This window comes from Eptesicus fuscus, chromosome 6 (genome assembly GCF_027574615.1).
Source record: "Eptesicus fuscus isolate TK198812 chromosome 6, DD_ASM_mEF_20220401, whole genome shotgun sequence".
Taxonomy (NCBI): Eukaryota; Metazoa; Chordata; class Mammalia; order Chiroptera; family Vespertilionidae; genus Eptesicus; species Eptesicus fuscus.
This window is the reverse complement of record NC_072478.1, coordinates 34,560,716-34,573,148: the sequence shown is the minus strand read 5'-3', so window position 1 is coordinate 34,573,148 and position 12,433 is coordinate 34,560,716. Positions and strand designations below refer to the sequence as shown.

The window sequence follows — 12,433 nt, the reverse complement described above, 5'->3', positions numbered from 1 at the left end:
GAAGTGTCAGAGATGAAAGAAAATTAGTAAAATGTGTATGAAAACCTTCCTCCTGTCAGAGTCTAAGGTGCACTGCGGAACCCAGAGTCAAGTCCCCGCTCATCCGCCTAGAAATCGTGTGAGACCCATACCTGGCCGGCCCCACCTCCATTGGGCAAGATCCAGACCCGGCTGTCCCCACCCCCATCAAGCCCCACTGGGCAGGTGGTGGGGTGTGCAGCCTCAGGTTCCCTGGAGCACGCTGGGCGCCATGCAGCCTCAGGTCCCTGCTGATCACTTGTTATGGGAACCCCACCTCCTCTGTGGGCGCAGCCATCTTGTGATGGTGTGGGGTTAATTTGCATATTAGTCTTTATTATAAAGGATTCAAGTGTGATATAAAGAGCAGGGTTACCAAGTTCAGCAAATAAAAACATAGGATGTCCAATTTCATTTGAATTTCAATTTTTTTTAGTATGTGTGCTGCCAAAGCGAACAAATAAGTATTGTCTCATGTGATATTTGGGATATAATTATACTTAAGTTTATCTGAGTTTCAGCTGGGTTTTACCTTGCATTTCATCTGGCACTTTTAATAGACACTTAACCCTTTGCACTCGCTTGCTTTTTTCTCGATTCCTTTATTCTAATGCTAACCGTGTCGAGTCACACTTGACATCTGAGTGCAAAAGGTTAAAAGGGAAACATCTGAAGTCTCAAGAAAGGGAGCACAGGTGTGGGCCTGAGATCTAAGACCTCTGCACAAGTCAGTGACAGTAAAAATGACACCGCTTTCCAGCTGAGAGGGACCTAAGGTCACCAAACCACACAAGCTCGGCAAGTCCCACAGGTCGTGGCTGAGCCACGGGAGAAGCTTCCAGGATGTCCACCTGGAACTTCAGAACTCACCTTAGACTTCACACAAATTCCTGTCCTGGAATCTCAAACCAAGTTTTGATGCTTTAAACCCCTTGGAAGATAACTATTGAGTCCGGTTCACAGCTGAATGGCGGGTACATGGCAAGTCACTAGTTTGTCCAGGGCTGAGCCTCAAATGAACCAATTATCTGAAGCTTCCCTGGACCAAAAAACTAAGCTAACTGTCCGGTGGCGGTGTCACAGGAGGAAAATCAGTGTGGGCATGTGTACAACAATGCAAATCCAACACCTCTGCTGGAAAAACCTCAAATTCACTAAGTCACCTCATAAAGGACTGCAGCAAAGGGGCAGCTATATGCTATATACACCCAAAGCACTACTGGCTTCTACAAAGCACTGGAACGCCCTACAAGTGGTTCTCAGCCTGAGGGGCTGCAGGCACCCCTAGTGGGGCCAGGTCCCTCCCTAGTCCAAGCTGAGAGCTCAGCGAGGCATGTGGGTGAGAACACGTCACAAAATGGCTGGGCCGGGTGAAGAGGAAGGTGAACACGGCGCTAGGAGAATCGGCTGAGTACCATTCAGCTTTCAAGCCAATCACCTGAACATGGCCTTTGCCTTTCTTGAGACTTCAGTGTATAAACTGGTAACGAAAAGAAAGAAAAGCTGAATTAAAAACCCTGAATGCAGCTAAGGGAACTGGTCAAAAGCAGAGAAGGCTGGCAGCTAATCAGGCTACCAGCTGGAGGGGCGGGGCGGCTGCCACGGGCCCCTTTCCCGGCTCCCAGCGGGACCTCATGCAGGGGCCAGGCAGCTGTGTCCTTATCGGTACTGCGCCAGGTGGCATCGTGGTGCCATCTGTCCCTCAAGCACTAATTCCATCCTTGAGTTCCTTTATCTGCCACTCACCCAAGCTTTCAAATGAACTGCATTTGACCACTGCAGAGTAATTCAATTCATTGTTTTACAAATTCGCAAAAACGGCCTTAACGAGACCAATCTTCAACAATGGGGCTAAGGCAATCTGTCTGAAAGTTAACCTCTTCAAAGAGGAAAATACTACCAGAACACCCAGAAGTTAATTCCCAGTCTTCATGTGCAGAACACGGTCTGCATGCTTAGGAAACAAATTACCTAGAGCTGTAAACTTCACAGCTATTACCTTCAAATCAACCGAAGAAAAAATGAGAAAAGAAACGAACATAAAGAGTTCAAAGGTTGCTTCAAATTAAATACATTTAATTATAACTCTAGTCAGGATGCACACAGATCTGTCAGCAGTCCCAGTGCAACGACTTCCCAACCCACACCACTGAGTGCTCACCTCAGCCATCATGCGCAGGTGAGCACCACCCCCAGGTCCCAGGTGCTGAGGGTGAGGTGCCCTCTTTTATTCTCATCTCAGCTGCATGTCACAGTTTCCCAGGGTCCAAGCCCACAGAATTACAGGATTAACGCAGGAGGGGAGAAAAGGGGACACCAATATCCATCCTTGAAAAAAGGTCAGTCTGTTTCATGTTAACAAATCAGTGCTCTCCGGTCTGGACATAGTCTTCTGTGACCTGAGACAGGGTACTCACATACTGCCAGCTCAGGGCAGCCAGGAGCATGAGAAACGACAGGTAAATGGGGGAGTAGTGGCTTCGGGAGGTCAGCTGACAACTGGGAAGATTCTGTGTTCTGATGGTGGAGATGATCTGCCTTGTTTTACTGGAAGATGAATCTGAGTTGGGGATTCTGTGATAGATCTGTTAAAAGGAAAAGACAGTAAGTGCTACTTACTGAGTTCTAGGACTATATAAACATAATGTGTTGAGTTCTTACAACAACTCCAAACAGGTAGGGATTTTATTCCCTTTTACCAAACAGAACATGAAAGTAATAACGCCAGGTCACTCCACTAATAGGGCAAGATATCAACCCAGGCCTGTGTAATCCCAAAGCCTGCCTTACAGAGCAAGCAGAGAGGCCTGAGCCATGCTGCACCGGGAGCCACTGGTCCTCAATGGTCATCCATCCCCACACCTCCCACAGCCAGGAGCACAGTAGGTGCTTGGTAATGTCAGCATAGTTTCTAGGCTGAAGCAGCATATGACGAAGGGGAAACAATACCGGAAAGACTAGCAGACGCAGCTTAAGACAAGACTGAATCTGTGGGATGGGCAACAGACTGGAGGAAGAAAGGCAAGAACAGAAACAGGTCACCTGACTCATCCTAAAGTCCTCCCTGCACCTCCACACCTACCTCCTCTGCAAACCTCTGAAACGTCTGCTGAACCCACTCCTCCTCCACATGCCCCCAATTACAGCCCCTGGTTCGGCCCCCAGTGACTCTCCTCTGGGTAATACCAGCCTCCACACTGAGCTCCTGCCTCTATGCTGGACTACCAAAACCCACTCATCCATTCTCCACAGTCAGAGACCTAAAACCTCTGCTTGACAACCTCAGTGGCTCCCTACTGCCAGCTAATAAGGTCTGAGCTCCTGATGTAGAGCACAAGGCCGCAATTACCTGGCCCGCCACACCCTCCCTTCTTCACACCTGAGAAACGAAGGCCTGTGTTGTTTTACACGTGCTGCTACTGCACACTGTTCCTTTCTTTGCTCACACCACTCCCTCTGCTGGAATGCTGCTCCCACATTCCTTTACCTGGCTCTTACCTATTGCCCAAGACTTAACTTTACCAATATGTCTTCTAGAACAGTTGTCTCCAACTGGTGGTCGGTGAGGTCCGAAAGGTTGGTGACTCCTGGTTTAAGGAAACCTTTTGGAGCAGCGGTTGCCAACCGGTGGTCCGCGGACCACTGATGGTCCATGAGGTCCATAAGGTTGGTGACCAATGTTCTAGAAAACTTGCCTTGACACTCCCCCCGCAAACACCCCCCACACCCCCGTTGGGCCCAGTGCCACTCTCCTGTACATAGTCCTACCTTATCTCTTACATTGAAATCATCTAGTTGCTCCCTAACTAGACTGCAAGCTCAAAAGCATTTCCTCTTATTCATCTTCTTACCTCCAACCTAGCACTGTGCCTGGTACACAGTAGGCCCTCCATAACTGTTTACTGACTCAAACTGACAAACCAGTTAGGAGGTTAATAAGATGGCATGTGATGATCTGAGCTGAGGGGTAGGCAGTGGGTGAAGAGCACAGAGCAGGAATTAAAAAAAGTAATTGTTTTCCAAAATTTTCATTATAGAATGGGTATTTTTTCTCAAAAGTATTTATTTTTGCCATCTTCCTTCTTCCCCACCCAAAAGCACAGCTGCAATTTCATATAACAAAGAAATAAAAGAATATGCCTACAGGAATATGCTAGTTTTGTCTAATATCTAATATTATGTTACAAAGGACAACTATAGAGAGAAAAGAGAGATGGGGATGAAACTACAATTCTTCAAAACAAAATTTAGATGATGGAACTATACCTGTAAGAACAAGGAATACAAAAATTAAATGAAAGGTCAAAATCCCCTTATATTCCTCCTCCTCAGCCATGAGCTAGAATAGTTACTTTTACACCTACTCTTGCTATAACCTTATAAGCCTCTATATATTAGAATGCATAAAATGTCATGTATGTTATCAATACTCAAAAAGATTAAACAAAATATGTGATGCCCAAAATCAGAGGCCAATTTTTTTCTTAGAGAACAAAAAACTATTTGCCCTGCTGCAGTTGGTCCATTCTGCCACTGTTACCAATAGCGGACAATATGTAAAGCAACAGGTGTGGCTTTATTCTAAAACAAAGTTATTTACAAAAATGAGGTCAGCCAGCCATGGCTGGCCCACTGTTACCCTAAATCCAACTGTAAATCACACCTAGAATTTCATTCCAATAGTTAAGAAAAATACAAAATAAAATAGAATTTTAATATAGAACTGCCTACAGCATTTTAAGAAATGGTTTTCTAAAATCGGTGATAAATAAAACTGTGAAACTAAAACATTCCCTGAACTTTGTACTACAGAAAATGTTTCTAATTCATATAAAATGAAGAAATAAATAGTGCCCAGAATGCATTATAGTCATCCCTTGGTATATGCAGTGGATTGGTTCCAGGACCCTGCAAAGAGACCAAATTCCAAGGACATTCAAGTCCCTTATATAAAACTAGAGGCCTGGTGCACGAAATTCATGCACTTGGTGGTGGTGTGTGTGAGGGGGAGGGGGGTAGGAGGACCCTCAGCCTGGCCTGTGCCCTCTCGCAGTCCTGGAGCCCTCAGGGGATGTCTGCAATGGGCCTAAGTGGGCAGTTGGATATCCTTAGCGGTGCCGCAGAGGTGGGAGAGGCTCTCGCCACCACCGCTGAGCTCGCCAGCCATGAGCCCGGCTTCTGGCTGAGCAGTGCTCCCCCTGTGGGAGTGCACTGCCCACCAGGGGGCAGCTCCTGCGTTGAGTGTCTGCCCCCTGGTGGTCAGTGCGCGTCATAGCAACCAGTCATTCTGCAGTTTGGTCAATTTGCATATTAGCCTTTATTATATAGGATGGCATAGTATTTGCACATAACCTAAGCACATGCTCCTGTGTATACTTTAAATCATCTCTAGATTAGATTACTTCTAATATAATGTAAATGTCATGTAAATAGTTGTTAGGGAATTGTTTAGGTAATAATAACAAGAAGAAAAAGTCTGTACAACTTCAATATAGACACACACACCATAGATTTAACTATACAGTACATGTCAGCAACAACCTTTTTCCCATAATTACTTTTTAAAAAATATATATTTTTATTAATTTCAGAGAGGAAGGGGAGAGAGAAAGAAACATCAATGATGAGAGAGAATCACTGATGAGCTGCCTCCTGCACATCCCCTACTGGGGATCAAGCCCGCAACCCAGGCATGTGCCCTTGACTGGAATTGAACCCAGGACCCTTCAGTCCACAGGCCGATGCTCTATTAACTGAGCCAAACCAGCTAGGACCATAATTACTTTTGATCTGTGGTTGATTAAATCCCAGATGTGGAAACAGAATACGGAGAGCCAACTGTATCCAGTGTTGAAAGGTTAATTCAACCCCTTAGCATCATGAACATCATGGACAGAATAGGTTCTGAAGTCAGGAAGACCTGGGCCCAAATTATGGCTCCATTGGGGTTAGGGCCTCAAGTTTCCTTCACCTTAATACTATCAACCTATTCAGTTGCTATGCCAGGCACATAGCAAACCCCAAATAAGTGCTGCCCATTTAGTGAACTGGACTGTCTCAAGTATCGTCGGCAGCAATATTTTGGTCATCCAGTCACTAAAAGAATTTTAGGATTTTAAAAAAATTTGGTTTTCTCTTGTACCTTCTACAGGTGCCTCTGGTATAAATGCTAGGGTCCAAAACTTGTGAGATAAAAGACAGAGAGGAAATACAAGGAGTATGTGCAATGTGCAATAGATATCAGAAGAAATAACAGTTTGTAGAATTCTGTTTTGGATGATCCCGCTATTATAAATCACATCCCTATAAAGGTGTAACCAGGGGACCGGAAGGATGTAGAAAACTATTGACAGAGGTGATCTCTGGGAAGGGAGGAGTGAAACGGGTCATTTTATGTTTTCAAATAGTTCTGTAGTATTTCAATCTTCAAAAGAACATATTTAGGCCTCCATTCTCCAGCTGGCAGTAGCCACCCCCAGCTCAGTTGACAATCAAAAATGTCTCCAGATATTGCCCAAGGTCCTCTGGTGGAAGCAAAACCACTGCATTTGAGGACCACCATTCTAGGGCCTCGCGATTAGAGTTTTAGCCTTGAAAAAAAAAATATTTTGAACCTAGTCATATTTTATTAGAGATTTGACGTTTTAAACCAGCATGTTTTGTTTTATAGGATGGCTTTGGCATTTGAAATGGGATTTATATTAGAAAACTTAGAAATAATTACAACTTGATGGTTTTCCTTTGCCAAAATTCCCTACTGTGGTTTTTCAATTGAGGCCCATGATGTAATGGCAAGTACTAAGGGGTGTCAGGAAATAAGGTCTGTGGTCCAAGAACCACTCAGTCAGACAGTGCATGAGCATATACAAGCCTCAGCTTCACACGCCTCACCTGTAAACCAGAAGCTTAGTTGGCCTCTAACATCATCTCCTAGCTCGAAAAACAGGATTCTACATAGGAGTTCCAGCCTTGCTTCATTTAACTCCTCTCACCAGAGTCAACAACCAGCTCCCTCCCTGTGTGCACTTTTTCCCGCCCCCGCTCAAGGCCACCAACTCCTACTTCTTTACTACATAACAGTGAGTTGTTAGGGTCATCTAATACCCAAATGACATGTTTAAACAAGTAAACACTATGTAAATCATAAAAATAGCCACAATTTATCCAAGTAGTTCAATAGCCCACCTCTTCCATATATTGGTATATTATAGCTTTGACAGCTGGCATGTTGGTGGCATCCATCATCAGGGTTACTGCTTGTCCTTTTCGAATCTTCACTACCCCTTTGAACACCTGCTGATTATTATAACAGGCAGCCAAAGTAGCAATGGCCATTACCTACAGACAATAAACAAGAGGACAAAAACACTAATTCATTTCATTTCATAAAACAAAAGAAAGAAGTAGCTCTGTAGGCATTCATCATCATGAGAAGGTAAGAAAATCTTCTATAGAAAGAGCTGCCAAAGAGCTAAGATGTAACTAATAACTAACCAAGAAAAAATTCCCATAAAGAATGTCAAGACTTTTACCTTTCCCACTCCCCCCTTTCTCGACAACACACAGAATAATCAAGTGGTCTTTGCAGTCTTAAATGATTCCATAGTTTAGTCATGGAAGTCCTTTTTTTATTTGGGAAAAAAACAAATACAAACCAATGTAACATTTTCCATGCTAGTTATTAGATCTGAAAAATAATTTCCGAAAAAAAATCTAATATGATTTTTCTCTTTTGTTTTTGTCCTATTTTTCCTACAATGAACATAATCATTATACGTTTAAAAATATCATAGCGGGCCGAAACCAGTTTGGCTCAGTGGATAGAGTGTCAATCTGCGGACTGAAGGGTCCCGGGTTCGATTCCGGTCAGGAACATGTACCTTGGTTGCGGGCACATCCCCAGTAGGGGGTGTGCAGGAGGCAGCTGATCGATGTTTCTCTCCCATCGATGTTTCTAGCTCTCTATCCCTCTCCCTTCCTCTCTATAAAAAATCAATAAAATATATTTAAAATAAAAAAAATCATAGCGGGGGGAGGGAGACAAAAGAAAACCAACGGTAGTTTCCCATGCTCAAAGGTAAATTTTAGGATAAATGAAAACCTAAATCAGGCACACAGGTCTTAGTTCCAAGAACCATTCAAGATTGGCTATCAGAACAAGAGTAAAGCAAGTTTCCAAATCAGTTAAACCCCCTAACTTTCTTTACTTAGTTTAGTTAAAAACTGAAACTGCCCTGGCCTGTGGACTGAGGGTCGTGGGTTCCATTCCTAGTCAAGGGCACGTTTGCGAGCCCCGGGAGGCAAACCAATTGATCTCACATCAATGTTTCTCTCTCCCTCTCTCTTGATCTCACATTGATGTCTGTCTGTCTTTCTCTCTCTCTCCCCCTCCCTCCCGATCCTCCGCACCTCTGTCTGAAAATCAATGGAGAAACATCCTCAGGTGAGGATTAAAAAAATAAAACAAAAAATAAATGAAACTGGTAAAGGCATTTTTTTTTAATTGATTTCAGAGAGGAAAGGAGAAGGGAGAGAGAGAGAGAGAAACATCAATGAGACACACACTGATCGACTGCCTCCTGCCCGCCCACATCCCTACTGGATGGAGCCTGAAATCCAGGCATGTGCCCTGAACCAGGAATCAAACCCAAGATCTCTTGGTCCATGGGATGACGCTCAATCCACTGAGCCACACCAATGCCGGGCTGGTAAAGGCATTTTCAGTGTAAGCTCCTACAACATCAAGGGGCTAGACCCATAGGATCAGTTTCTGTTAGCCTGAGTCTTAAAAATAGGACAGGAAATTTTAGGTGCTTAATTAAGACTTTTTCATGATAATAGCTTCACCTACTCAGCATTCCCCATAAATCTAGGGAAGGAGCAGACTTTACCTTGAGGCTTAGCTGAGTATGATGGTTGTAAGGCCAAGGTGAGGTGTTTTGAAACACTGACTGCCTCCCAGCCAAAGAAAATAAACTAGAGTCATCTTTTTAAAGAACCATATTCCTGAATACAGCAGACCAAAATAGTAGATGCATTCTACCCACCCCCATCACTACCACCACCCCACTCCCTTTAACCTCTATTTCCCATATACAACAAGCACAGCCCTATTCCGTACCTGAGGAATAGCGCAAAAGTTAAACACACTTTGGTTTCTAAGTCTGGAAAGGTAGGTGATGACATCTGGAATGTGGTGTAGAGCATTGGTTATAAGTTCATTCAGACACTGTACGGCCAAGTCAATATTCTCCGGCTTAGCAAAATCACCCAACTTCTTAACATACTTGCTCCAAACCTAGACAGATAAAAAGATAAAAAACAAATCAAGATGTGCATAGAGGAAAAATGTACAAGCAATATGAAAGGATCTTTGTGAATAAGAACTATTGATACACAGTTGAATCTTCTTTAGCTGCTGCCTCATCTTTCACCAAGATTTAGTCTGTTTTAAGCTACACCCAATGGCTATTTATAACTACAAGTCAAGGACTAATCACAACCTAAGAGAACATAAAGTACTTGGGAAAGTGTCCCTTTGGGACAATTAGTACAGCATGTACTAAGCAATACTTTGATGGCCTCAGACTAAAGAGGCCTCCTGTTATCCAGAAGGCATTCGTCTATTCCTGAAAAAATAACCAGATACATACAAAATCAGCTACAATGGTACAAGCTAAACATTCTCAAGACTGCCAGGCCTCAAAATAATTAATGTTTAACACTACATTCCCAATTCTGATAAGAATGCTACTGAACAAGCATATGTGGGGAAAAGAGCTGGGTCTCTACTCTAAGAACATTACACCTCCTTGGATCTTAGTAACTTGAAAGTGAAATAACAGCCTGTCCAGTGTGGCTCAGTGATTGAATGTCATCCCATGGACCAAGAGGTTGCCAGTTTGATTTCTGGCAGGGCACATGCCGAGATTGTGGGCTCAATCCCCAAAAGGGGCATGCAGGAGGCAGCTGATTGATGTTGATGCATTGATGTTTCTGTCTCTTTTTCCCTCTCCCTTTCTCTCTCTTTAAAATCAATAAAACATTTTTTTCTGAAAAAGTTAAATAACGTCAATTTGGGATTTGCTTGATAATACTATATAATAAGAGCCTAATATGCAAATCGATCGAACTGCAGAACGACTGGCCACTATGACACGCACTGACCACCAGGGGGCAGACGCTGCCCCCAGCCCGCAGGCCCCAGGTCAGCCAAGGTGGGTGCCAGCGGGACCGCCCCTTTCCCCCCATCACCCTGCTGGTCTCACCACAGATTGGCCCTGATAGCTGGCCAGGCCTAGGAACCCTACCTGTGCAAATTTTGTGCACCAGGCCTCTAGTTTTTAATAATGTTATTTAGAGGATTCTCTGAAGCCAGCAAATAACTCACTTTTATTGGTAACTAGAAGCCCGGAACACGAAATTCTTGCATGGGTAGGGTCCCTAGGCCTAGCCGACGATTGATTGGAGCCTTTCCCCAGCTGCCGGCCAGGGCCTTCCTTCGTTTGGCGATGCCCCCTGGTGGTCAGCACAGGTCATAGAGAGTGGTCGAACTCCCAAGGGGACAATTTGCATATTAGCCTTTTATTCTATAGGATTTTCAAGCTTCCTAAAGAACACACTCCCCAAAATCAATGATTAGGCCTAAAAAGACAGAAATTCTATGGAAAGTCAAAAGTGTTATCCATTCTTAACCTGCATCTAAACCCACTAAGATTGATGGTACTGGAGAAAATAGGTTCTACGTCTCCATTTACCAAGTTCAGCAATTATTGACCCCTGGCCAAACTTGTTCCCCTACCCCAGCCCCAGGATTATTTTAAATTAAAGCCCAGATATATCAATTCATCCACAATTATTTTATTATGAATTTCTAAAAGACTAGGAACCTTTCCTGTACACATCTTATCACACCTACAAATTAACAATAAATACTCAATACAAAATGCAAGATATCTGGCCCAGCTGGTGTGGCTCAGTGGTTGAACATTAACCTATGAACCAAGAGACCACCAGTTTGATTCCTAGGGTGTACAGGAGGCAGCCAATCAATGATTCTTTCTCATCATTGATGTTTCTATCTCTCTCTCCCTTCTCTGAAATCAATAAAAATATATATGGAAAAAAATAAACAAAATTTCTACTGTTCAAATTATCCCACTGTCTCAACTTACCAGCTCTTCTGTGGCCTCCCCTGCTTTCAAATGTTAGACACCATGCAGCCAACCCTTGCTCTCTCCTGTGCAGGTGGCAGGACAGGTTTTGTCTGTGGTGTTGGTATTTTTTTTTTGTACCCACTTGGAGTTCCTGGGGATGCTGTATTACTTAGTGCTTTTGAACATGTTATCCTTGGGCTAGATTCTGGGTTTTTTGTCGAGTTGCTTTCATAATTTTTTGTGAAAATTTGGAAAAATCTAAACACTAAGCTTCCATCATGATCACCATTTTTGCAAAATTTAAAATTCCAGCTAGTAAATGCAGAAAGCATGATAGAATTAAGATGGTACCACTTGGCATGTGCAATAATAATGGATCTAGATAGTGACCACCGAGGAAAAAGAGAAAGAATCCATGAATTTATAAGGAAAAGAAAATCAAGTTATCCTTAGATTTTTCTACAGCCAGCTGAAAAATCTGCTTCTTTAAAGCAGAAGAAAACTAGAGTAACAGATTTAGGATACTAAAAAATGTAAGCTCAAGGCTTTACATCCAGAGAAACTGACCTTCAAATATAAAGGACACGTGACCAATACGTATAAACATAGGGAATTTTGTTCTGTTGGGTCTTTCCTGTCTACCCAAGCACAAGCTCTGGTAAACCAAAATGATTAGACACCAACATAAAGACGGATGGTGAGCATAAAGCTAAGACTAAATAAGTGAGGGAAAGGAGATATAGTAGGTAATGGCTATCTGATCTGACAGTTTAGGTACAAATACAACCATAAAAAACAGGGCATTAGGCTAGCGTATGTAAGTTTTCAGTTGTTGTCAATAATCATACTTGGTTGAAAATCCACATATAACTTTTGACTCCCCCAAAATTGAAATACAGTCATCCCTTGGTATCCACAGGGATTGATTCCAGGACCCCAGTGGATACCAAAATTTAAAGATGCTCAAGTCCCTTGTATAAAATGGTACAGAATAATGCATACACTCAGCCCTCCACATACACAGATTCTCAAACGCAGATTGAAAATACTGTTGGTTGAATCGTGGAATGCTGGAGAAATCCAAGAATACGGAGGACTGACCATATATTTATTGAAAAAACATCAGCATATACTCAGACCTATGCAGTCCAAACCCATGTTGTTCAAGGGTCACCTGTAGTTCTTTGTGTTTCTATTTTACAGAAGAGGGAGGCAAAATGTATGCAGGACTGCAAAGCTGTGCTCCTCTGAGAAGCAGT

General features: G+C 43.2%; 1 protein-coding gene across 2 annotated transcripts in view; it reads right to left on the bottom strand.

The window, feature by feature from the left end:
* Positions 1-2,072: 2,072 nt before the first annotated feature.
* The window catches only part of FDFT1 (farnesyl-diphosphate farnesyltransferase 1), a 31,460-nt gene continuing 21,099 nt past the window's right edge, over positions 2,073-12,433 (bottom strand). For both annotated transcript variants that reach the window (XM_008150766.3, XM_008150765.3), the window contains 3 exons: positions 9,140-9,316; positions 7,204-7,356; positions 2,073-2,603 (listed from right to left, as the gene is read on the bottom strand). In XM_008150766.3, the coding sequence (XP_008148988.1) occupies positions 2,382-2,603; positions 7,204-7,356; positions 9,140-9,316 (552 nt within the window). In that variant the 3' untranslated portion in view covers positions 2,073-2,381. The remainder of the gene's footprint in view (positions 2,604-7,203; positions 7,357-9,139; positions 9,317-12,433) is intronic.